This window comes from Branchiostoma lanceolatum, chromosome 4 (assembly GCF_035083965.1).
Source record: "Branchiostoma lanceolatum isolate klBraLanc5 chromosome 4, klBraLanc5.hap2, whole genome shotgun sequence".
Classification (NCBI taxonomy): Eukaryota; Metazoa; Chordata; class Leptocardii; order Amphioxiformes; family Branchiostomatidae; genus Branchiostoma; species Branchiostoma lanceolatum.
In genome coordinates this window covers 14,829,945-14,857,527 of record NC_089725.1, presented here as the reverse complement: position 1 = coordinate 14,857,527, position 27,583 = coordinate 14,829,945, and the positions used below count along the sequence as shown (strand labels likewise).

The 27,583-nt window shown below is 39.3% G+C and overlaps 3 protein-coding genes across 4 annotated transcripts in view; 2 read left to right on the top strand and 1 right to left on the bottom strand.

The window, feature by feature from the left end:
* Positions 1-27,583, bottom strand: part of LOC136432805 (tetratricopeptide repeat protein 7B-like) — a 58,503-nt gene that overhangs the window by 26,871 nt on the left and 4,049 nt on the right. For both annotated transcript variants that reach the window (XM_066424309.1, XM_066424311.1), the window contains exons 3-15: positions 27,190-27,358; positions 26,533-26,773; positions 24,916-24,994; positions 21,974-22,155; positions 20,668-20,731; positions 19,848-19,985; positions 19,046-19,129; positions 18,505-18,609; positions 16,372-16,549; positions 15,771-15,828; positions 15,566-15,638; positions 12,795-12,955; positions 12,194-12,310 (exon numbers count right to left, since the gene is read on the bottom strand). In XM_066424309.1, the coding sequence (XP_066280406.1) occupies positions 12,194-12,310; positions 12,795-12,955; positions 15,566-15,638; positions 15,771-15,828; positions 16,372-16,549; positions 18,505-18,609; positions 19,046-19,129; positions 19,848-19,985; positions 20,668-20,731; positions 21,974-22,155; positions 24,916-24,994; positions 26,533-26,773; positions 27,190-27,358 (1,649 nt within the window). The remainder of the gene's footprint in view (positions 1-12,193; positions 12,311-12,794; positions 12,956-15,565; positions 15,639-15,770; positions 15,829-16,371; positions 16,550-18,504; positions 18,610-19,045; positions 19,130-19,847; positions 19,986-20,667; positions 20,732-21,973; positions 22,156-24,915; positions 24,995-26,532; positions 26,774-27,189; positions 27,359-27,583) is intronic.
* LOC136432809 (uncharacterized) lies at positions 18-3,772 on the top strand. Its single transcript, XM_066424315.1, has 2 exons — positions 18-902; positions 1,348-3,772. The coding sequence occupies exons 1-2, from the start codon at positions 892-894 to the stop codon at positions 2,432-2,434; spliced, it is 1,098 nt and encodes a 365-aa protein (XP_066280412.1). The 5' UTR covers positions 18-891; the 3' UTR covers positions 2,435-3,772.
* LOC136432808 (uncharacterized) lies at positions 5,875-8,622 on the top strand. Its single transcript, XM_066424314.1, has 2 exons — positions 5,875-7,220; positions 8,280-8,622. The coding sequence occupies exon 1, from the start codon at positions 6,036-6,038 to the stop codon at positions 7,176-7,178; it is 1,143 nt and encodes a 380-aa protein (XP_066280411.1). The 5' UTR covers positions 5,875-6,035; the 3' UTR covers positions 7,179-7,220; positions 8,280-8,622.

Genomic DNA, 27,583 nt, shown 5'->3' with positions numbered 1-27,583 from the left:
GTTATTATTGTTAAACTAAGCTTGGCAAGGATGGATCATGTCATAATCTATAATTAAGTTATATAACTTATGTATAACTGATGAAAAAGATCACACTAAGTCTTCTATATATGAGAATGCTTAAAATGTATACATGTAGATCACTTGTGGCGTTACTGTCACTGTTTTAATTAGTTAAGAAACAGCACAAAGTCATAAAAATGTAATTGCTTCTAATAGGGCAATGGTTCTACAATGGCTGTGCAACTACATGTACATTTAACCTAGAAGTGTGGCGGTGAATATTGCAATCAATAATAATTATTGATAATATCACAATTACAATGATGTGTTAATATTGTAATGGCTATTTTAAGTAGGAGACTTACATGTACTGTAGTATTCATAATGAAAGGTTGAATGGCATTGAAAATGATTGTCAGCGTTCATCATGTTGATAATAATCATCAGCTGAAGTCTTGAGTAGAGCAACAGAAAACTACACACAAACTACACACATCAGTATTTTATTTTCCTTAAAAATAAATCATATATTAGACAAAACATTATGATAATTATTCTCAAATCCTTATAAAATTCCTTTTGATAATAAAAATGAACTAAAAAAAAAAGTAAATTGGCATGACATCCACCCTCTGACTTTTGACATTACAACAGTTGACTGTTCTTTTGTTATGCTAATGACGAAAGGTGATGTCATCTATCCTCATGTTGGGGAATTCCAGTGACTCAGTTCCTTATTTGAAATACGCCTGACTCTGTATCCTGGTGTCTTGCTTGAGGTTTATATCAAATCTGTGATTTGGATTTTGGAATCGTTCTGCTACAATTAATACAATTGGATCTTCTTTCCTTCATCTCGGTGACTGTACAGTACTTTAAAATTGGGCCATGCAGACCAGGTATGTAGAAGCAAAGAGGTTTATAAATAGACTGAAGTATACTGCTGCATCATTGTAGCTGTAACTGTTACAGTAAATCCAATTGAGTCGGACTGGCATACTGTATATTAAAGTAAGGCAAAGTGTGAAATGCCGTCTATCATTATGATCATACAACATTGACAACTAGCGATGGCAGCGACAAATCTTTGAAACTATTTGTCAACTGTTTTATAAACAGCAAAAGCAAGTAGTACTAGTATACTGGACCAGGTTGGAATAGTACATGGCCTGGTGATTACAAAATAGATAAATAGAATAGAAAAAGCTGCAACATCTTCTCAAAGAAGACAAATGCAGAAAAAGAACAGTACTGTTAGTAAAGGTTGATAATTGTAAAACACAACATGTCAAACCTCACACCTGCATAATTATGAGAGAATGTTTTAATTTCTTTTGCTTTTAGGGAAGCCTGCAGCTGTCACAGATTGTCTTTTGCTGAAACCATAAATGTGACTGATATTCGAGGTGATGGCAACATAACTGTCAGTGCTGGTAGTGGTAGTACTATCATCATAACCACATGTTCTTATGATGTACCAGCTCCAGAAGAGGACAGCAGGGCACTTGTTCCAGTTGTGCCCAAACCTGTCGGTAAACCCCAAATGCTGAACACAAAAACACAGAAATCCTGTCGAAAGTACATTGACAACTTAGCCATGTTGACTTCAGAAGGAAAGATACTGAAATGTCACAGCACTATTGCCAAGCTCATGAAGACAAAGGCGGACCCGGACTCCCAAGTGTCCCTCCGCCACGCCGCAAGTCTCAATGCCATCTACGAGGGGGAGTTCAAGAAGGCAAACCGCCTCCTTCGTGAGGTTTCGGCAATCCTTCCTGACACAAGAAATGAGGCTGAACATAGACTCTGGTGGGGGAATTTGAAGTCTGTAGTAAAAATGAGGGAGGGGAATATCAACATGGGGATAGTCTTTGCAAAAGAGGCACTTCCCTTGTTAGAAGCAGTGGCACCTGGTTGTATGACAGCATGGCTGCTCCTCAACCATGCCTTACTCCTTACTGAGATCGCTGCAGGTCAGGATGACGATGACGACCGACATTTCCTTGTGCAGAGGGCTGAGACAGATTACTGTCATGCAATTGAGCATGCTGAAAACGACCATTCCAAGCAGATGCTCAATTCACAGTTGAGACTACGAGTGTCTCCTTATGCCAAAATTGGTCTTGCCCTACTGTACCTTGGGTGTGGGATATCAGGGGACATCTCTAGACTGGCAATCTCAGATGTGCCTTTAGACCAAATAGGAAAGGCCAAGAGTGTAATTGCTGCACTAGACAGGGACGGAACTGTTTGTAATTCAACCAAGTTTTGGCTAATGATGGTTAAAACCTGCCTACACTATAGACAGGGTAGTTACCAACAAGCCTATGAGTTAGCCCAGGAAGCCAAAGTGTTTGCCAGTGAGCATTCGTTTGGAGGGTTCCTTAACTATGCAAAGAACACTGTGGATTTTCGCAAGGAAAGGGTTTAAGGTGTTCTTTGCATAGTCTGTAAGCCTGTATCCTCAGATTTTAATGAAAATATAATTCATGAAGTCTTAGATATGATATCTAAATAGTATGTAATTATATAAAACAAATATATGCATCAATGGAACTCACACACAAAGGGTTAGCAGAGTGAAAATACCTTTGGTTAATCATGGGTAGAAAGGGAAATGTAAGACTCAGAGGTCATGGGGCATGTAGGGTGGTCCTTCGGACAGGACATTAAATGGAGGTTCCGCGCTTTAGGAGAGCCACACCTCGAGCATGTAAAAGAACCAACCACACTGATCAAAAAGAGTAGGGGTCATTGCAGGTGTGAGTGGATAAAATTAATCTATCTGGCTTATGCAGCTTGTACTCTATATACAATACAAACAAAATCACAGATTGAAGTTGTAAGACTGCTTGCCATTTTGCAGTCAGTAGGAGCAATAACTTTGGTATTTGTAGAAAGTTTTTCCAAATTGCAAGACATAGTCTAAATTTCTGACAACTTGCACTATTGCAGTATTTCAAGCCTAGGTACTTTCTGATTGTTATTATATCAAAAAGATTAAAATGTGCTTCAAGATAAATTGCATGATACTGTTAGTAGTGACTGTAAGACAGTTGCTGTTTTAATTAGTAAACTTAAGGAACATTAAGAAACTTATCACAAAGTCTTGAATGTAATTGCTTAGGGCAATGGTTGTGTAACTACATGACATTGTACATTTAACCTAGAAGTGTGGAGGGTAAATATTGCAATCAATGATGATTATGGATAATATTACAAATCTAATGATGCGTTATTATTGTAATGGCTATGTGAAATAGGAGACTTACTGTAGGTTGAATGTCATTGAAAATGATTGTCAGCCTTCATCATGTTGATAATAATCATCAGCTGAAGTCTTAATGCTATGTTTAATATGTTTCTGTACATACCAGAAAACCACTAAGTCTTGTGCATAGTACATGTATGTAATCATGTACTAAGTTTTCAATTGTTTGCTGTTAATTCTATCTGCTATTTCTGGCATGACTTAGGCCACACCAATTCAATTTCTTGATTAACAGATTTTTGTGTGTTTAATTTTAGCACGAGGACATCATTAAAACAGAATACAGGGGTGAAAACTTGCCCTTGACCATGTTCACTCCCTGAAACTGTGTGCACCAAAGTACAAACTTTCCTGTCAGATCCTGTTTTCATGTTGCTTTTCCAATCTAGCATTTTTTTGAAAATTCTGTTAACCAAGAAATAAAATTGGTGTGGCCTTAGCTTAGATTGTAAAAATGTATGACCTACATGTACATTGTCCTTGAAGTGTAAGTCCTGGTTGCATGACTGTGTACAACTGTGACTTCGTGGTTGTCGTTCATCAATAAAAATATTCGTTAAATATTTGTACCAATTCTTTTTTTGACAAATGTCCAAAGATATATATAGAGATTGCGCTGTTATAACTTACTGAAAACTAAAATTTTATAATAATATAACAAAATCTATTTTACTTTACTACATTGTATGTGCCCCCAACAACTGCTGCATGTACATGATAAAAGGGTTGCAAGTAAAAGTAACTTTTTTTCTTGACTTTCCAGTTTTTAATCTGAGTCTCAATCTTCAAGACCCTTCTGAGAAACCAAGAGCTTGCCTATAACCCCCGTAACCTTCTTGCCCACACACATTATGCAATGTTTGTATATTGCTTCAAGTCTGCCCTAGTAAATTACACGTATACATGTAGACTACAATGATCAAAGTTCACAGGACTATACCAAGTACAGACAGCTGTACGGGTTAGGTCTGGTACAATGACTCATATAAAAACAATATGAATTTACATTTTGAATTCTGTACATGAATGCCAATACTATGTAGTTCCAGTATTAGATAATTGGAACACATGATCTCTGAGAAAGGATGTGTTCTGTTTTGATTACATGTAAGATGCTTCACTACACACCCTTGGCAGTGGTACTGAATGGTTCTGTTTGCCAACAAAGGGTTTTGTATCAAGTTACACGTCTTACTAATAGGTGACCCACGCAGGGACTTTCCAGTCCTAACCACCTAGGCTAAAATTGGTTCAAAACAATGCCTGCACGTGTATTTATGTGGGAGACACATGTTTTTACCCCCAGAGACTAGTGATAAGTACTACACTATACATGTGAAAGTCTTACTCCAAGTGACTTTCTTCCTGATTGCTGACTAAATCACTCTTCTATTAGTACATGTATATATATGTAGCACACTGGTTAGGTCCCTGCGTGGAGGGGCCCCACAGGGCCCTGGACAGCGAAAGTTTGTGTAACACAGACTAAGGTTCTACTCTTGGAATTTGTAAAGTTCAGGTAAGTACAGTTGTGAATATGTATGTCTTGTACACAACTTGCACAGAAAAGTTTTAGGTTGGTCTACTTTGATTGAATCTATTGTCCAAAATTGTTGCCATCTTGCAAACTCTAAGGGGCCTGCATTGGGGGTTACTGTCAAAGCTCTACCGCTAAGACTTTGTTCACACTTAAATAATCTAACCAGTTCAATTATTGAATCGGTTCAGAAAGTCTCAAACGATTGAATTCTTAAAGTGTGAATGCTCTAAACCATTCGGATTTTCTTCCGAAATGGGTTTGTTTGCGAATAGAGATATTGTTTGAGCAGTTTGCGGCAAAACCGTTGTGAACGCACAGTGACTTGTACCATATTCTGCTTGTTTTTCTGGTTTTGACATATGACCTAAGCGGGTGATAAGTCGCCACAATTGTACCCACAACATGTCACGAATGTACTCAAAACTATCCCAGCTCATTTAAATCTACCAGCCACTAGTCTCGACTTCACTCCCAGTCCACAGCTACTATGGCTAGGCTGCCATACAAACTCTTTGCTAGTCCTTATCAGAGCCCATAGGTTGCATGCCTTTCCTTGGTTACACTTACATATTATTTCACAGAGATACAGAAGCACGAAAAACTGGGGCATGGTCATTCCCGCCATTTTGTGAAGAATTACATGATTGTGGAATGTGTGCCGCAAGTTTTGGACTAGATCTAATCAGGTTGTCTAAAAACGACTGTGAATGCATTTATCTAAAATTAATGGTTAGAAGAATCCTGAACTGATTTCATGATCAAAACGGTTAGATTTTTTTTAGTGTGAACGGGGTCTAAATTCAGAAAGGCAGCGGCTACGGATTACATTAAATTCAAGTAGGATGGCTTCTCTTTTACACTAAATTCAGGCACTAGTTATGTAGAATGCACCAAATATATGCTTAGTACCCAACATGCAACAGATTCAGAAAACCAATGTTGGCCACTGAGATGATTTTATAGATACAATATCATAAGTGATTATAACTGGACATCTTGCAAATTCTTTCAGTCACTGATGATAATTAGATCAGCTGTCTTCAGCTCTCTATGTATAATTGGAAATATTTTCAATAAGTCTTCTTTATAACTTTTGTAGGAAATGCAAATGGGCACAGAGAGATCTCCCAGCCATGTCACAGAGGAAGTGGACTGCCACATGGAGATTTCAACAAAATAGTCAATACTGTACACAAAAGCAAAGTTGACATTTATACCAACATGCCTGTAACATATTTAGTGAAAAAGCCAGTATTTCTTTACAAACCAAGACCTAGAAGAAGAAGACAAAATGATGAAATCAAGCGCAGGAAGTTGCCCGACTGCCGTGTTATTAACAAAGTGACCTCACAAGGAAACCACAATACGATCATCAACAAAGGACATAATGTTACAGTGCATATGGTAGTAAAGGTAAACATAAATGTGGAGAGACCACTTCAACCTACAACCAGATTACACATCAAGAAGCAGCAGAAACCTTACAGAAAGTTGCTGGACCGACTGGACCAGCTTTCAGCTACAGGAGAGCTTAAGAAATGCGAGGAGATTATCAACAGACTGTTTGAGCACACAAGTGATCCAGACGACTGCGCTATGCTGTGGATTGCTGCTGCTGCCTGCTGTATCAATGGGGGAGAGATGATGATTGCACGCGAAGCTTTGCGCCAGGTTACAGACCTTTTGCCTCAAACAGAGAATAGCGACGAGCATGAACTTGCACGAGACTACTACCAGTCGCTCATTGATCTGAGGGAGGACAGATATGACTGCAGTATACGTGTGATAACAATGGCCTTGTGCAAAATACAGATGAAACAGGTGGGACACATGAGAGCCTGGTTACTGATCAATCTCGGCTGGTGCTACACCAAGATGGCACAGCTAGAGCAGGTTCCCTACAAGCAGGCTGAGCTAATCAAAGATGCCAAAGAGCCATTTGCGAGAGCCATTGATGCCTCCTGTCACGAAGATGAAGAGTTCCCTGGCCAACTAACAGACAAGAAGACCAGGATCCGCCAGTGTGCCCTGATAGGTCGCGTATATCTGCGGCTGAGATGTTGGCACTCGGTGTTGGTAGATGGAAACAATACAAATCCGGGAATCATGGATGAAATCTCTCAAGAAGATATCAAAGAGGCAGAACAGATCCTCCGTTCCCTGGAGAACAGAGAGCCGGTGTGTGGTATTTGTGAGGTCCTGTACCATCTTGCGAAGGCAAATCTATCTTACAGATTCAAGCAATATCCAGAGGCCCTCAAGGAAGCGGAGGCGGCAAAGGACTTGGCAATTCTAAAGAATTTCAACAACTATATTGACATCGCAGACAGCACTGTCAAGCTTTTCAAGGAGGCAGTCATTTGACTTGAACATGTACTTGTGGCGGGTATATTCTACCAGCACAAGGTATTCATAATACAATGCTAAACTTTCTTCCAACACTAAGGTATTCACGGATCAAATTTTCGACGACCACTGTCGCCTTCTTCAGGATCAATAATGACCAATCACTGCCGAACGTAAACTCGCGAGAGTTACGGACACGTGACTCTATTGACACATGTCACTGCGGATACGTGACGTCAGCAATTGGTCAAACGTGCCAGGAAGTTTATAACGCCCACTGTCTCTGTTGAGTGACGGCTGGAGTGCCCTGATATATATGGCCTCCTTTATACCTCTCATAAAGTAGTCCTGTTCAGTGTCCAGAATTCTGACTTTGTCCAGCGAAACGGTATGGCCCGGAGATTCAATGTGGATGTGTTGAGAGACTTCAGACGAATGCGAGCTGGGGCGTTTGTGTTCAAGGAATGTAGTTCTCAATGAGCGTTCTGTCTCACCAATGTAGAATTCTTCACAAGTCCCTTGTCTAGTGGTTCCCTGACACGGAATGTGGTACACTACACCGCACTTCTCTTCTCTTGGGGTTTTGTCCTTCGGCGCCACGAGAAGCTGTCGCAGTGTGTTCGTAGGTTTGAAGCTGGTGGAGATCCCGTGTGAAGCAAATATTCTGCGCAGGGGTTCTGAGACGGTCTTGATGTACGGAAGGGTGATGCGTCCTTTGTCCCTCTCTCTCGTCCCCGGGTTCCTGTTGTTCTGTTGAGGGGGCTTTGGTGCGGTTGCCTTGTCTATGGCCCACTTAGGGTACCCGCAGTCCTTCAGTGCCTGTTTGATGTGTTGTTTCTCTGTCTCTCTGTCGTGTGGATCCGTTATGATCGTGTCAGCTCTGTGGAGTAACGTCTTCACGACCCCAAGTTTGTGTTCAAGAGGATGGTTGGATCTGAAGTTGAGGTATTGGTCTGTGTGAGTGGGTTTCCGGTAGATGCTCAGACGTCATTATTGATCCTGAAGAAGGCGACAGTGGTCGTCGAAAATTCGATCCGTGAATACCTTAGTGTTGGAAGAAAGTTTAGCATTGTATTATGATTACTCCCAACACAGATGAGCTTTCATTATAAGCACAAGGTATTGTAGACTATATGATACATGATTGTGATACCAGCAGAAGTTGGTCATCAAGAAGTTTTTTGAGTGATGTATTGTGTGTACTGAGTAGTCAAGTGGAAACAAAGCTATGCCTATACTAAATAACCATCGGGTTGTATTAAGTGTGATTTTCTAACCTATATAATCAGTCTACCAACATGAGTAATCCTAGATGAAATTACAAAATATCTTGTATTTTGTTTTTCAATATGTATTTTGAATTGCTATGTATACAAAAAGCTGTTTTGGTTAATGACTAACAGTAACTTACAGTAACCGCTGATTCAAAGTAACAAACATTTACACACCATCAAACCTGTGCCCAATATCCAGGCATAAATAGGCCCATTGTTGCCTTATTTGTGTTCAATATGATTTTGACTAACTTAGATAAAGTCATGTACATGACTTGTACATGTGCTATAGCCATGCATGATCAAGATGCAAATTGTACTTCTGGGATGACCTAGTAACAACAAGACTGGCAATGATAAAAAGACATTGCCATGGCGACGGTGGTTGTTGTTTTAATTTTTACTGTACCCTGCTTAGGGCACAGTGATAGGTGGTGCTGTTCATACAGGATTTCTAATGAAAAGGGCTGACGGGGACCTGTTCTACTGGACAAATACAGACATGCACACACAGACACGCACACACACACAGACAGCGACAGTTCCACTAGATTCTACCAGGCACACCCCACTGCCAGAACGAACATCGATTTCATCACAGCCTGATCATGACAACTGAAAACAGCCCACGGACAGGGTTCCCACCATACAAAATGACTATTCTACTCTGATAGGACTGCTGTTTACATGAACAACATGTTAGGCCAAATCTTCACAAAATTCAACATCAAAGTCCACTTACCAACGACACAGCATACATCATGCAACAGCTTGTACACTTATGTTCCCTGAACTATAGAACTAAGTCCTCTAGAGCGTGAATGGCCAGGGATGTTAGCTAAGGATGGAATGCCAGAATGGAATCCCAGGATGGAATGCCAGGATGGAATGCCAGGATGGAATGCCAGGATGGAATCCCAGGATGGAATGCCAGGATGGAATTCGAGTCCCACTGGAATACCAGGAACACCAGTCGTAAAGGAATTTGCCAGTAATTCCTGGAGCCCTAATGAAATGCCAGCCTGGGAATCTTAATCCACAGAAATGTTGTTGTGTAAAAATGTGTCCCATGTGTTCTTGGAAGTGTACAGGATTATATCAGCAAGAAAGTGGCATCTTATCAGCTTGCTAAATTTCCTTGCGACAGTGAAATTTTTCATTGATCGATCTGGCTTGGACATGTTCCCAATGTCATGAATGAGGTTAATGCCCTTTAATTAATCTGCTTGTATAGGTAACTGAAGCAGCGTGTGCACAATCGTTATCTGAGTACAGAGTTGATGCAGTTATGACCTGTTCCCCGAAGAAAGACATTAAATCTTACAGTTGTAAGGACCAGCATTAGGGCATCTGAAAACATTGTAACAGACACACATTGTTTTAGAAAAGAGCAATACAATGTATTACTGTAGAGCTGAGGTCTTAAATGGGTCATGTATGCATAAGCCTGGCACATCTGGTAGACAGATGTAGCCTCCTGTCTAGGTTATCTAGGAGGAATGTCCCGAGGGAGGCTTTCTGTCTGACTAACATTCCTAACATTCTTAAATGCCTATGGACACATGCCTGTACAATTCCTAGAATAGTTGCAATCTGCACACAATACTATATCATTTGGCTCGCCCCTGAGGCGTCGCCAAAAATATGTCTATCATGATCAACTGCACTGCCAAATTGCTATCTTTATGCACTGCCAGTAATATATGTGAATCTTTTTCAAATAAACAACATGTGAAGTACATTACAGTTTGTGTGACTTGTACATATAATTTTCAACATAAATGCTCAATCATAGAGGATCTACTGTACATGTAGCTCTGACAGACCCTTTGAAAGTCTTTGATACAGCTGTGTCAGCACTATTCACCAAGGCATGTTCTTTGAACCATCTTCCAAAGCAATGATTTGGCTAATCAAATAACAACAGTAATATATACAGTACATGTAGTTCGAGAAAGCGATGCTCAAAGCAACAGTCAAACCTGCCTAGGCGACCACCTTTTCAACGCGACCACCTGGCCATGGCGGCGCTTTTTCTCGGTCCCGAAAATTTTCCCCATAGGCACAAGCATTAAGCTGCCTGCCCAAGGCGACCACCCGTCCAACGCGACCGCGACCGCCATGAATTGGGACCGCACAGAGCACAATCCCTGCCCATGGCGGTCGCCTAATTTTCAAGCGTGTGGTGACATCAGATCATTTTGCTGTTGGATTTAACGGAAATGTTTTCAAGACTTTAAAGGACAAAAATAAGATCAAAAATATATGGAATAGCAATGTTATACCATCGATTCCTCCATGAAGTGTTTTAATAAAACGTTCCCCCTATAAACATTGTAAAGACAAATGTTTGTGATGTTGTTGTGCCTATCGTAATCTTATAGTTTAACGTGAACTCAGTTCCGTTTAAACTCAACTTTCAAAACGAATACGTAGTGCATGGCGTCAAAAAGTCAGATTTCACAGAAATTACTATCTATTTCTTGTATTTTCAACAAAAATGTGTCTGTATCTTGCTAAATTCCGCCGAAAAATGACTTCGCGGCGGGCAAAACATCAGGCGAGAAATGTTGTTCCTTGGTCCCGACGCCATCTTGGATTTTGGGCGGCCCGGATTTGGCGTACCGCTGACCTTTGTAAAACACGATGATTTTGTGTATGAACATTTACGAATACTCTAGTTATTGGTGAAAATCAAAATTCTTATTTTCTTTTTATTTCTAAGAATCTCACAAACCTTTATTGGACGCTGTGCGTTCTGCTGCACTGACTTACCCTTCGATGCGGTGGCACAGAGCTTCGCGGCGCGGCGCGACGAAATCACACCGTTAACGCATTCCGTTTTCATCTTTATTTGTCAGATCAAAAATTTTTTTACCCTTTCATCCAGCGGTCGGCGACCCAAAAAAGGCTGGGACCAGCAGGCGTTTTCTAGGGATCTGTCTTAGGCCTTAAAACTTCGATGATGTGCGTGTGTGTGTGTACTATTCAATGTAACGTGTGAATGCGGGAGGGCGCTGCGAGATCATCGAGGCAACCATCGTTTTGTAGTCAAAATTATGACGAAAATTTGTACACGATGTAGCGGTATACAATTATTACATCGATAACGGAAAATGTAATTTTTGTAGGATCTTTCTGTCAATGAGAATTGAACCTGGTGAGGGTCATGCTGTCTAAATTCACATAATTTTTAATCATTTACGTACTGTATTTGAAAACCTCGACCTGGAAACATGTGAGTGGAATCCTCTTCATGGCGACCACCTGTCCATCGCGACCGTTTTTGCTCGGTCCGCCGGGTGGTCGCCTTGGGCAGGTTTGACTGTATATACTAGTTAAATTGTTAGTTAAATCCTTCAAGCGCCTTTTGGTCTGTAAGGCAATGCATATCTCCATTTCCATAGTAACTATAGCCCTTGGGCCACATAGGTCACTATGGCAAGGAGTCCCCTGGTAGTGGTGCATGTTTAACAGATCCAACACTCTTTCTCATATGTGCTGAATGCTAAGCAGAGAAAGCAGTATACCATCTTTGGTGCGACTCAGCTGGGATTTGAACCCATGACCTTGAAAGCAATGTAGCCACTCTACCCACTACGAGATTGCACCTGCCTCAAAACTATACCATGGGTGACATTTTGTTACACAATGTCACATTTTGACGGATATAATTATAATTACCTTTCAGCAGTCCTTATGCCATGCTATCAACTGTAGAATTGATCCTGAATATCTAAAGGTAAGCGGTTTACTTACTCTTTCAACGTTGGTTCGAAGGTGTCCTTCCACAGCTGCAGCAGGTGTTTACAGGTGACGAGAGCCTCCTCCGCATCGCCACCTGCCACGGACAGCTTCACTTTGGTGAATAGCAGACTGATTGAAAGAATAAAGAACATCCTTATTTCACACCGTGGATGATGAAAATTTACAGTCCCAGTAGTACAGGTCATGGACATTCAGCCCAAGTATATAAATATTAACTGCTCCATTTGTTTCATTCAAGAACTACAAGTATTACAATTAACTTGATCACAATACAATTCAATCCAAGCTCCACAACTACAGTGTCTCCAATAGACCATTCACACATTTGTCCGTCAGATTTCACCAAATTTGATGTTCAAAGTACAGGAGCCCAAAAATAAGATCTAGGCCAATCAACAATAGGCAAAAAATGCTAGAAAATTGCTGCTGGGCAGAAATCTTAATTTCTCCATTTCTTGATCAATGTTAACATTAAACTACAATTTGGAGCTGTATCATACTGATCAGTGCAATTTTTAAACAGTACTATCATGCCTTGGACCTAATCAGTCTATATTACTAAGCTAGACCTGGTGCCAACAGCGCCCCCTACCTGCTGTTCTCGGGGTACTCAGACAGCGCTGCGTCCACCAGCTGCCGTGCCTCCGTGTGCTGTTTCCCAGCGGACAGCAGCAGAGCCAGCAGGTGCAGGGACGGCAGGTGGTCCGGTCTCAGCTGTAGCGCCTGCTGCACCCGCTGTAAGGCTTCCGCAATCTGACAACAACAAAACATTTGCTACATTCACTGAAAAAATTCATTGGCAATTTACCTAATAATATAGGAAGTAAGAAGGTATACATAGGTTTAAAGAAAAAAATCACATGCTTCAATAACTACATGCATGTAACGTTACATGTTTGTGTATCAACAGAGCTTCTCCTGACAAGGACTATTATGACAATAGGGCCTTTTCACGTGATGTCATAGGGACATCTAGAGATCTTTTGACCCTCTCAAAAAACCTTCATCAAGTGTGTATAGCTCAATGAAGAGAATACCAGAAGAATACAACCTACAAGAAGTATAAAAAATGCTGTATGCTTGAGCTACGGGCCACTGAAATGCAAATCAAGGACACCAATATTGCTTCATTGATAAGTAAGTGAAAACACTGTGAATGTGTACCTAACATACATTTATAATTTGTATTTTGCACCCCTGACATTCAAATGACAGTTGAACTTGCATCAATAGTTATAATACCTATGCCCATACTTGTAATTCCATGATCATAGCAGATCTACCTCTTAGAAGATTTTCTGTGACTTACTGATATACATGTGTGTATATAACTATGGTAATATTATTCTGGAATACAAAAATCCTTAGTTTATGACGTGCTATCTTCAGACAATAATAGGTAAACCGTGATAAAATAAAACAAATGCAACATGATGAAAAGGTTTTCTCTGAAAATGCAACATTACATAATGCAAGGTCACCTCTGTGCCACACAGCAGACAATTATCAATCATAATCATATCGTCAACAATTAGTGTATGTATTTCGGGTAGCGTACTGTGTACAATGTGAGGAACATGGCTGGAAAATCTACACTGTTATTACAGTTACTGTAAATCAAACCGGAGAACTATAATCACTGAAAGATCCTCTCATGGACTACTACATATATTATTCATTTGGCAGTAATCCGGAAGAATTAAAGGTAACACCTAGGATCAAGACGTAGATAAAAATTCTTTGTACTTTTTATTGCCAATACAGACCTGCATCTCTTTTGGGGAGCATCAAGTCAGCACATCAAAAATGATTATACAGCCACTAAAGCATTATCATATCAATTTTGGATATGTCTAACAATTTACATAATATACTTACAAGTATGTTCTTACACTTCAATGGTAAATCATGTTTCACAATCTACATGACTTCAACACTGGTAAATCAGCATTGTATGTTAGCAGTCAGGATCTAAATCAGTATGAGATCTATGTCACCTTGACTTTGGAGCCATTTTAAACCAATTGAAATGGCTCCAAAATTATAACTGTTGTTAATATGATAAACAAGCATGGGGATTGAATGTAACACTAACAGGGTGTTTTACACATGTACATGTATGTGGGTGAGAAACAGAGCACTGAAAATATAGCAACATACGGAGTATACTGTAAATCTTGAAATGTTTGCGGCAGTTTTATCTTCAAAGTGACCTCTACACTGAGAAATCATGACACTGCAATACTTGTACAAATGCATCTCTCCCTTGTATGACTACTGTACTACAGAATTGTTTCAACACTGACTTTAAAATGCAGCGCAATTCTCATTTTTCCTCCAACCGCAAATGTAAATGAATTAACAATCCTTGAATATCATGTAATGCTAAGAGACAGCCTAAGACAAACAGAACAACAGAAGATGACACATGACAGTTCCCTGGGGTATATGTGACGTAACAGACGGGGGTTGACACGTACATGTACTACTGATGGTGTAATAGAGTACCTGACAGTGTCTGTCCCACAGTGGGCTCTGATCACAGAAAAACACATGAGGGATGAATGTCACCTTCAACACAACCACTACGATGTTGTGACATGGAAAGACTTTAAAATCAAGAATGCTACATGTGTATACGTATATGTCCATACAGGACATGGCAAAGTGACAGATTATAAAAGACTAAAATGTAAAAAATGCTTTAAGTTCATTTGAAACAAGCCTAATTTGCTAATCTTATATGCCAATTGTCAGATGAGACAATTTACATTCAATTTTTGGCTAATTTTACATGCCAAAATTGGATTCATGACGTAAAAGTATGATTTGAAAGACAACAAAACTTGCAAATTACAATTCTTTATCTTATTCAATAAAATTCCTCTAAACTAGATTTTTGGTCACTCAATGGTTTGCCTCAGTCGAAAGGGTGCATCACCTCTTGTAAATTAAAGATCTTAAATAAGAAAAGAGATAAAAAATTGAAGAGATGAAGAGGTACATTTATGACACAATGCAAAAAGATCACCTAATTAGTATGATAGGTGATGACATTTAATGATGGAAAAGGGTATGGATTACATTTGCATGCAGTACAAAGACGGTGACAGAACATGCATGAAATGGTAGATTACAAATTAAAGCCCCGTCACAAATGGTACGTGTTATACATAGCAAGGCACAGCAGTCTGCAAATGCTCCCAAGTTTGCCTATTTGAATGGCTTACCATTACAGTCTTACAGGTACCAAAACTATTCTTAAGTGATAGAAGGAAAATGTTTAGGTCAGGAAGAAAAAGAGGTTGCAAGTATTGTAAGGTTACAAAGGTCAGGCATTCCCTTCTTTACCACATTCCCTACCTGTCTCTGTAGTGCCAGCTGCAAACCCAGATGAAACAGGGCCAGGTGGTCATCTGGGTCCAGGGTATGTGATCTGAGTCAAGAACAGGATGTTTCCTTTGTTATGTACAGTAACAAATCGCTAAGCCTGTAGATGTAGTCACCAAGTCAATGTCATTCAATTAAATCAAATCAAATCAAAGCATTTCATAAAGAGAGCCCTCACCTGTTGAATGCATCCAGTGCTTTTTTCTGGAGTTCATGTCTGGCAGACATCAGCTTGGCTGAAACATACAACAAAACAACATTAAGTGAGGGTACAAGTATGCGTCGTGTGCACATGTACATGTTACATGTGGGTGGCAAGAAAACATAATTGAAAAAGCCTGAGCCTCCGAGGTGTTGCCAAAAACTGGCTGTTACCATCATGGTAAAAGCATTTTGAAAGTGGAAACAAAAACTTTTGCTGAAAGAATTGCCAAGAAACAGCTTGATAAGGATACAGGTGGCGAAAACATGTAACATTCCACCCCAGATGAGTTGCCAAAAAGCTCAGTGACTAGTCACTGACTACAATCACTTAAAGGCATTTAAAAGTTTGCACTATATGGTAAATGCAGAAATGTTTGTGCTGGTGTAATGTTAATGGTTTTCGCAGTGAACTCTTTACCGCAAACTTAAAATTACCGCGAAAAGTGTCACTGCACTGTGCTACAAACGTAAACTTAAAACCACACATTTTTTTCTCTAACGTGAAATAAAATCCTGTGAACATTTTGGAATTTACAGTCACTGTATTTCTGCTGTGTATGCCAGGGGTTACCAACCTTCTGTAGCCTGCATGCTGTATGCCACCCCGAGCATCAAAAAGGCTCGGGAGGCGTGAAGACTTTTCTCGGAATCCCTCTGCAGGTCCACACTGTTCTTGGAATCCCTCCGTAGACCTAAGTTGTTCTTGGAATCCCTCTCTATAACCTTTTTGGAATATATCACTGCATCTTCCAACTGGTTGAAGAGGACAGAGATATTATGAGATTACACATCTGTTACATCAAGCAAGGTTCAAACAAATAAACCTAGATGTATGCTATTCATGTAAGTGTGATTTAAAAGCAAGCACTGCATAAATTAAACTAATGAAGTTCTAATTTGAATTGTTTGTATCATGCTAATAATTGATACTTGGCCACAATACCTACATTTCATGGACATGAATTTCACACAATCATGTGAAATGCAGCTGAGTCATAGCAAACTGAATGTTGATGCATACAAGACATCCTCAGAACCTCATTCTTTAGACATTGATACAGTGTACCTTATAATGTCTACAGTATGAAATATTGTTGCTACGCTCATCCTTAAAATCTAACCTTTCCAAAAAGTCAGCATTGAATCATTTAATGTCTATAAACTCCTGATAAAAGATAAAGTCATGTAGAAATGTATCCTTGAAGTTCTTGAAGTAACATTCTAGTATCTGTGCTAATTTTATGTATAACATTTAACTGAAAGGTCATTTCAGGCCAATGAACATTTATGAAAGAGATTGATGATACCTTAATATGTGTACATGCATGTAGGACCTAAAGTATGGACGAGTATAGCGCTTACTCACAATGCAAAAATACCATTAACTGTCACTAACTGTCAGAACACAAAGCATTTGTCATGCAAAAATAGGAACATCTTTTAACTCAAAGGTTACCTGACATTTGTAAATGAATGTAAGTATTGTCCTCATGTGTGTAAATGCGTCACAATGACATCAACGTTGTCACATTATGATAAAAATACAATGAAGCAATACATTTCAGGAGTGCTAAATGATAGTTTAGGTAAAAATCAAGTGTTTACTGACAGGAGAACTCTGAAAGCATGTGATGCTGACATGACAGCATCTGTTCAATTGTGCTGATCAAGTTGACACCACAAAACACGGATGTTATTGTTAACACGCTAACATGTTACATGGCTCCTTTGTCTGTGAAAAATTGCATGCAGATTTCTGGATAAAATCAAAAGAGAAAATGAAAAAAAAGTGATTAACCTAAAAAAAACTTGACATGCACATTTAAAAAAATTCCTAATGATCTTTCCTGATCTATCTACATAATTATCAAACACAAATGCATAGAGCAAGAAAGTCACTTCAGAAACAGCATTCTGATGTAAATAGAGTTACATTGTACATGTAGCAACAAAGCCACAAAGAGTAAAGAGTAATATGTACCTGCTAATGACACTTTATTATGGGCAATAAGAATGCAGCAACATCTGTCTATACATGTGTCATGGCACTTCATTTTGACATCTCACTGAACACAAACCATGGTGTTACTGCCATGGGAGGAGGATGTGTCTTTGTCTAGTAATTCTATCAACTGACTGAAGGAATTTGCTTCGGCATTTGAATTACGCTGGAGCCGAAAATCTCCCTTTTTACACAAACTAATCATAGACATGTAGTTGCAAGCATTGCTAAATATTATTCAAGGTGTTTTTATTAATGATACGATGGCCCGTAGGAGCTGGATTTTGGATTATGGTTGTTACAAAAGATGGCTGTATGCTTGTCAAATTACCCACCTTGCAAAGAGAAACTGACAATATAAAATTATATAAAACGGCCATTTGTTGGAAGTTTGTGATTTTGAGTCAAAATCATGTACAATATTTATCTTAGAGTTTACAGAATTTGTTAGGGTTATATAACATATCTTTCTGATAAAAATTTGAGGGAGCTTATCTGGAAAAAATATCAATTCAAAAAAGAAAGTGAAGATGAGAATGAATACCAAAAGTGAGAAGGAATTGAAATGAAAGAAAGAATCAAATCGGGTATATGTTTAACATCGAAAGAAGAAAATAAGATCTTTTTCTATTTCTCTTCCATTAAACAAAAAATGTAAGCCCTTTTAAGGATGCGTGACATAGAAGTGCAGGTATTGTTTACCCACCTGATGAAGATGTTCTATGCATAGTTTAGCCACAAACAAACACACTGTGTCATTGTCTGGCTGGATGGTGTGGCATTCCTTCAGCACTCGAACTGCACGTGCATGCTGGAACAAAATAAGGGAACACATACGTATACAATGTTAGACAGCCACTGCTTAAGTCAATTCAATTCAATCTCTCTATTTCACTAGAAGTAAACACTCACTGACAGATACTAAAAGTAAATTTGATTGCAAGTGGTGTGCATAAACATGTTTAGTAGTCTTCCTGGATTAATATGTACATTTTTAGACATAATTACAAAATTAATACAACAATTGAGAAACCACAACAAAAAGATTCAGCTAGTTTCGCAATGAGTCTTTAAAAGCTGTCCCTCCTTGTCTCATATACATTAGTACATAAGCTTAATCTCTTGTCTTATATCAAACATGCTAAAATGTCAATGACAATTTTATGAAATCAAAATGTATACAATGTACAAATTAAAACATGAGTATTATATACATGTAGGTCTTAACATTATGAATTGTAAATTACCTTGCCAGCAGCCAGCAATGACAACCCAAACTGGAACCACAAGTGGAACTCATCAAACCCAAACTTCATGGTCCTCTCTAGGATCTGAAACAAATGGTAAGAGTGAGCAGGACAAGTGCACAATGCTGACTAGGAGAGCCCCCTATTGGGAGAAGATCATACTGCAGTAACTCAGACCAACCCTGGAGGTTAAAAAAGCCTTTATCTTCAACTTGGTTATATACATTGGTTACAAGAATTGGTTACCAAAAGTACATATGGATGCTGTCAGTAGGTGTATGTTTAGTTTTGTCGCATTCAATTTACTTATACGGCAATTTGTAGTCTCCAAATATCCATTTCATTTGTGATGTTAATGTTTGCAACTGAGAAACAAGCATTAATTTTTGCACAACTTCAAGAATATTGACTGTGATACTACTGTACAATGATCCATTCCTTGCATTTCATGTACTAGTACTCTATTCTTGAACAGGACTCCACATTTTAGTGTATCAATGATTCTACTGGGTACCCTAAAATTGCCACATTGGATAAAATCGTGAAAAAGATCCACAATGCAGCATCAGCAATCCCCGAGTTATGCACAATTCAAAATCAGAAATCCAGGTGTTCAAGACATTCTTGATATGGCCTCAATAATACTCAGAAGCTCTGAAGAAGGTGTCTGATAAACATCGAAACGTTAGCAGGTGAGATTACCTGGTTGTGTAAAAAGAATTCTCCTATATCCTCAATAATACTGTTTTTTTAAATGTGGCGGATTTAGGATACCCGTCTGAATGATGAGAGTTGAGGTTACCTCTGCGAGCAGTCCTGGTTGTGACCTCCTTATCAGCAGGATGGTGAGCAGGTCGTACACAGCTGAGGCGTTGGACACGGTCTGTACTCTGGACTCCTTGTGTTCTGGTGCTCGACTCAGTACCACTTCTCTATTTGCCTGGGGAGAAAAAAGCATTTAGTATTCACAAAAATACACCAACAACAGGTAAATAGACATGCACACTGAAACAACAGTTTTTATATTTCATTACAAAAAGTATGACACAATGTTTAGAAAATGATATGACTTGGAACACTTAGTACACAACTGAACTACATGTGGCAGAATTCAATCATAAAATTTTCAGGATGTACAAATTGAATTGAAGAACTAAGTATTTTGCAGTATTCCTTTAAAGTGTGATGCATTGGTTGATTTTACTCCAATGCCAGTGCATCATACACAATGTAAGTTATGACAGAGCATTTTGATACATAGGCTGAGGCAAGAAATATATGAGGGCTCACTCAGTCAACAGACCAAGGAACCAAGCAGATCAGAAAACATAATTTCTTCCAAACAAAAAAGGCCTTTCTTCTCTGTACACTGTTTTGATGTCAATGATACATCATAACAAACGTTTTATCACATATATTCTACAAAGTACCTGTATTTGGGCTATGTCACATTCGACATACATTAGGCTTACGGTAGCAATGTCCTTGGGACAGTAATTGATATGTCTGTCTAGTGACGTAAAAGGTCGTTGTAGATCTTTCCGTTTTTTGTGTGTAGCCTTGTTGAATATTCTATGGCAAAACTGTATGACACATGTGACTGCACACATTGTTGTACTCACTATAGCTTCACTCAGTAGTAGCAGCAGTAGGGATTCTTCTGTGTCTTGTGTTGGGATGAAAACTCTGAAAGGGTAAAAACAACAGATTAACATATAAATAAAAATACATTTGATAGGGAATGCCAAAGACTCTTACTAGCTGCAGGGAAGTATACTACATGTGTGGGTGTATAACTAGTACAATTCTAGTTTTAGTTTTACATAAAACATGTTTTCTAGTTGGTCCATTTAAAGATTGCTCATAAAAGTTGTTTTGTTTTCCCTTGGGTGTGTAACTGTTTGTAGTTACAAACTGTAGATGGACTAGTTGTTCTCACCTTTTCCTTTTACATGGGGAAAATCATAGATTTCCAACAAATAACAAGCCAATAACATCCAAAACCTTTGAGCCTATATGCCTACTCAATTGAGTCAACATAAAAGACGCCTAATTCCTCAACTCAATAATCCACAGCCTATGGGACATTATTGGGAGTCCTTTTACAGACCTTCAAAGGTGCCGATTATAGTGGCTGAGAAAAGAAAGGGAAAGGGATCTCGAACCAGTTTAGCTCAAATGAACTCAATGAACAGATGAGCTACTCTTCCACTGGTCGTGACAGAGAAGACAGACGCTATGTACAGTATTTACAGGTTCATTGTACCGGGGAAATTCCCCTAGCTCTTTTCGACAAGCACAATGAACAGTGGACCACGGCTTAACGTCCCTTCCTATAAGGACTGCGATCTTTAACGGTAGCATGCATGTCGGGTGAGCGACACAGCCGGGATCGAACCCGGGGCTTCTAGTTCCAGAGGCAAGATCGCTAACCACTGGACTACGCACGCTACGCTGAGAGACGTTGTTCTGATGCAAAGATATCTAAAACAACATTCTGGTTCGAAATCAAATACATACAATGTAGTATCAGTTCTGTATCTATGTATATAGCCCTTCGGCGTAACACCACCAGCTATAGTATTATACATAAATTCAGCACTTCTAGATCTCAGGATTTTTGAGACATGGCAATGTTACAAATGATTTTGCATGAAGAGAATGTTACATGTATATTTTGTGGTAACATTGTCATAGCTTTTTCCTACATAAAATTGTACGGAACAATTTTTCCAAGTGTAAAACTTCCAAGGAAGTAAAGTATTATCTTGGGTGTGTTTGTCTACGTGTCTGTCTGTGTGTGTGTATTGTGCATAATTCTGTTTCATGAAGTGTACATGAAGAGGTGAAGTCTGCCATTTCTGATTATATCTCCTCTATGTATCACTGCACACTTATCAAGTATATCTAGTTGAGAGAAACACCTACCCTTCTGAGGAATATAGTTTAGGCCTGAGGGAGGGGGATGCAGTGCTGGATCCCGGTACTTTCACGTCAGCTACAGACGCTCTTTTCTGAACGGTCTCGGACGACAGCGGAGAAACCGGCGGGCTGTACGTCTTCTCACACACCGACCGCAACAACACCTCCGACAACTGTCTCGCTAAGGTCTGCAAAATGCACAAATACGATAAACGTAATCCTTAGAATAAAACACTTCATCATATCAACAAAATATAATCTGTCACCTGATGCTACTTCAAATATTCATTCATAGCCATACTATCCACTTCAATTTGATAGCTGTAATGTTTAGATTACAAATTTCGTACATAATATAATGATAACATATCATAAAACCATGACTACAAATCTAAGCATGGTAACCAAGATTAAAAAGATGTACTTTTCTCTGAGCCATATTGCTGCTTTTAGACTCAACCAAAGCTGCTGTGTAAAATGAACGCCTGTTGAATGTTAATGGCGAGGTCGACTGGATATACATGGATCTCAGTGCGCTTGCTGGCCTTATTTGGCAGTCTGGTTCTCGGAAAGCACCTGTGGCACTCCAGTATAAAGTGCACCATAAAGACAACATGCATCACATGTCTGTACAAGCTCTACCACACATAGACTGCAGCAGCCTTCAGGCACCTCTACAGTGATTTATATCACTCAAACACACTCAAGGAGCCGCGGGGAACCAGACTAAATCAGCCAGGGCGATTTCCTTGGAAGTACAACACTTTTGGTGAGTGAACATTTACCCATGGGACAGATAAATGAGTTGTACTTTCTCTGGTGTTAATATATGGACATGGTCCAGAGGACTCCAGACATTTAATAGTATCCAGTCTAGGAGTAACAATGTTTCTGTCTGTCTAATAGTAAACGTTTTTGTTTTTCTCAAAGAAAGAAGGAAAGAAAGAAGGAAAATAAGAAATAACAACAGGTAGGATACAATGACGATTCATGGTAATCTTCAGTGAGTAAAATAATCATAATACAAGTACAGAACTATACTACTTGCATCAATCAATTTGACAGTTAAGAATGGCTGATAATTCTTAGGTGGACTGATGATAATCTAATTCCTTCTTTGCCTACAGTAACAGATTGTTTCAATATTAGTCAATCAGGTTCTTGTGTTTGAAGAAGGTATGGGCCCAAAAATGTCTTTTTGATGTAGATTACAATGTACAACAATACACCTGTGTGTGCAATATTTCAAAACATCTACATTTGAATGAAACTCTCTGGTTTGCCTAGCGTTTAATAAAAGTTAACAACCATGCATAGATGGCGGACAAGCTATTCACAATCACAGGTAAAGGTCGTCCTTGCCCTCGGTAGAACTAATGGGTCTATAATCAGGCAAACTGCTGGAGCTGATTTATCTGCATGGTTGGCCTCGTAATATTGTATGTAACATGAGATTGGATATCAGATGAACATTTTGTCTGGCTCAAATCTACTCAAATCATCCAATAGTATTCAGTCATTGACATTCAAATGGCAAATACATTGTATTGGACATTAGACAATGTCTGTAAGAAATATTGTTTGTAACAATTTTTCAAACCCAGTGCATGGAAGGAGACAGTCCAAAATCTAATAAACAGTCTGGCTACTACATATATCCTGCCATTTAAAACTGACATGAGACCACTCTTACACACAAGCACAAGAACTAGTCGGACTCCGTATTCTATTTTCAGTGTGTACAGGTACAAAAATGTATAGTGTCGGATGCAATAATAGTAATACTGGCTGAATGTATAAATTCCAGCAAATTTTCAATTGTGTCTATTTTGCCGCCCGAAATATTAGAGAGGTTTGTATGTATACAATTTGTAATCATTCAAGTTTTATGCACTGCGATAAATTGAGTTCAGTGTAAAAACTAAATACTGCATTGTTGCCATCTGAAATCCATTTTTTTCAGAAAGGGCTGGAAAAAATGCAATTTTGCAAGACTAGCCTGATTCTTTATCAGATAATATTGAATGGATTCATTTAGGAATAGGATTAGGATAATTGAGTTTGGTAAATGGAAAAATGTTGTTAGAATGGACCTCTCCTGCATTACAACTGATAAATGAAACCAATTATTGGATTGGATGTTGAAGCCTCCCATAGACATATGGTACATGTAGACTACATTTTTGTAAAGTAAGGTTGAGTTTGAGTCCTGTACTGCATCTGTATTCTGTATCTGTATTTGTATCTATATAGCCGGTATAACCGCCATTAGGCGTAACACACCAGCTTCGCAGGCACGCGGCGCGGCAGCAGCTGGTCATATTACACCGAACGGTCTGTTACATGTACACCTAGTCTTTGCATATCTGACTCCAACCGTTCTTTAAAGCTACTTAGTGAGGAAGCTCCTACAGTACTTGATGACAACGAGTTCCATTCTACTATGGTTCTCGGGAAATACGAATTTTTGAACACATCAATTCTTGGCTGATAACTGGTACTTAAAAGCATGACTATTTCTAGTCCTCTTCTGAGCTGGCATTATACTTATCAGTCGGTACGTCCACAAGTTTATTAGTCATCTTGTACATCATGCAAAGTCTGGACATTGTTCTCCTGTCCTCAAGTGACATCCAATGCAGATCTGCTTTCATTTTTGTTACATTTTTGCGTTGCATTTCTGCAGTTGATTCAACCGCCAACTTAAAACACCACAAACATCTCATAAATTCCCCTTCTACCTCAAAATTAAGTCCTCACAAACATAGATAAAAAATTCACATTTACTGTGTCTATTTGGCCCCTGAAACTGTCCTGTTCATTGTACTGATGGGTACAGACTTTCCCTCAGACTGTAAATTAGTGTAATAATCATTTCAGCATTTTTATCAAAATCTGGGAACCAATAGATGAAATTGGTATGTCTTTAAGGTGTTTTTCCCACTGACCTGCCTGAGGTTCTGAGTACAGCGGGCTTCCACGGCTCTCAGCATCTCTCGAAATCTGCTAATTCCCGTAGATAAATCCCTGCAACAGGGAAAACATACATTTCAACACAAATTTAACAGTGGAAAATACAATTATAGTAAAAGAATGTGACACCAAAATACAACATTTCCTGTTCATATTCAACAATATCAATGGTATTACAATGTATTCAAGTAACATGTACGCTAATGTGTATTCTCCTATGAATGAAATTTTCCATCATAAAAAAGGAGATTCAGCCGAAGATTTCTGCCTTCTGACTTGTTAATGACAGACTATCTAATTCAGAAATAACTACACTGTAGTTTGTAATTCAAAAGTACATGTTTTCAAATGGCATCCTTTAAACCACCATTAATGGACATCCTCACAGATTGCCATTGGCAGTAGTCTAGAATAATAGCACCCCTTTTAAACATTACTGCCCCAGTAATTGGTAGAGGATGATGACTGGTGTATTCAATACTGCCACAGGGAATCTCGTCGTGTACTTAGGGCTGGGCGGTTATGGTCTAGCAGAAGCCCTGATGTGCCATTAGACTGTAGTAGCCAGCTGCAGGCACAGGAAAGGGGGCATATGCTCCCACAGAAAATGTTGGAATTTCTAACCCTCTGATGAGGTATATCCTGTATTTGGGGGGAGGCAAACTTTAACTCCAAACTATGGAAATGCATTTAATGTTTTTATGCAAACTGGGCATATTTTTGAGAGTTATAGACAATGTCGGCATTCGGAAATGAATACATGTACATTGGACACATCCGTCACAAAAAAGACGTCGGAAGACGCCAAAAAGCTCATTTGGCAGGAATACTGCAATTAGCTGCTACAAGTGACATCAATTCAACATAATGGCCATGGCATGACTACACAGCTACCAGTGCTACGTAATACATATTCCACTGCCATGTTGCAATCTCATGCTCCTTTCACAAGTTTTAGGAACTTGAACTTCATTTTATACAAGCAGTGGCTCTGGTTTAAAACAACTGTTACTATAATAGCAGTCAGGTCCAGAGATATGAAACTTTTTCCATTTCACCCAAACTATTCAGCAGCATGTTGTAAATTCAGTAACTTTTTTGAGGACTTGATTTGCTACAGAAAGGGTAGTCTCTACCAGACTAACTACTCCGGCTATAGGGAGAACATTTGCCGGGGGACTTTGGCCATGGAGTGTTTCATTCTAGGGTTGCCTATTAGACCCTCTCTCCGTAGCCGACTCCCTTCATACAATTGACTCTATTTGGCCAATTTCTACTACTGTATTGTCCAAGCGACCTGCGGAGACTGGTAGAGGCTATAGGAAGGGAGTTGGTTTCCCAGTATTCTAAGCTTGCGGTTGAAACAGTTGTGTAGCACAGCAGCAATGCAATGGAAATGCATATTCACGGTGTCGTGATTTTGCAGTGGAGAGGTCACCATGAAAATAAAACTAAAAGGTCTACAGCATCTAGCAGTATAATGTATAACTTTGCTACACATTGGGGAGCTGCAAGCTCCTTTTCCACAGAGCATGACAGAAAAGCTTTCAGACATTGAGGTTACGACACCTCTCGACACCATCACCACCCACCCGTTTTTCAGGTGCAGGACCGGCGTCCTGTAAATGGCGGTCTCCAGCACGTGCCCGAGGTCGGTGTTGTTAATGGTGACGCCGCCGACCGTCGGGGTGGCCTTCTGTCCCTTCTCGCACTCCTGCAGGTACAGCAGCGCCATGTCCCCTGAGTGTTCGTACAGGCTGATGATCTCCTCCTCTCGCTCAGCCTGCTTCATTTTGCTAAAAGTTTTCAGTGGAACCTTCTCCAAGCACATCGCTGGAAAAAAGTCAAGTGCAGGAAGGAGATAGATATACATGTACAATGTTTGTACATCTAGCGGTTTGACACAAATAACCATGACTAAAATGCAATTGCCTTAAGAGATGGTGTGATAATTGTAATTATATTCTACTGTATGGATGGACTCTATGTTGCACTACGCACACTATACTCTATACATATATAACTGAAGAGACCACCAAAAGTTTCCACAATGACTAGGTGGTACTTGTGCAGAAGTGGTCACTTGTACTAAGTTGTAGAGGTTTGACTGTTGTACACATGCATGTAGTTCAAGTTGTAAGTTTTTAAATAAGTAGCATGCTTAAGTTAGACACAAAGTGCATAGCGGGTCATTTTGCTTGTATGTTATAAGAACATCTACAATGCATGGATGTGTGAATCCAACTCACCTTTCAGTGCGTACGCCTCTGCAATGAGTCTGAGTATCCTGTTGCTCTGTATGTTTGTGGAGAGCTCCTCCAGCCGACCCTTACAGAAGCAGCCCAGGGCATCCTCGTAGTTCCCCGTGGCATAGTTCAGCTTTCCCTGCAGTAGTAAGATTTCCTCCGCCCACTTTTGCTGAGGAGAGGAGAAAGAATAGCAGAATAGCAGGATTTTTGTTAATATTTGTAAGCAAGTGGAAGTTATTTCATTCTCCATCCCTCCCCATGTGTACAAATGTAGAATAGTTCAGCTTTTCATGCAGTACATGTACATGTCGTAGGATCTCCTCAGGACACCTTTGCTGAGAAGGGGAAAAGAGAAGAAGAAGAAAAATACTAAACGATTAAGATTTGCAAACAA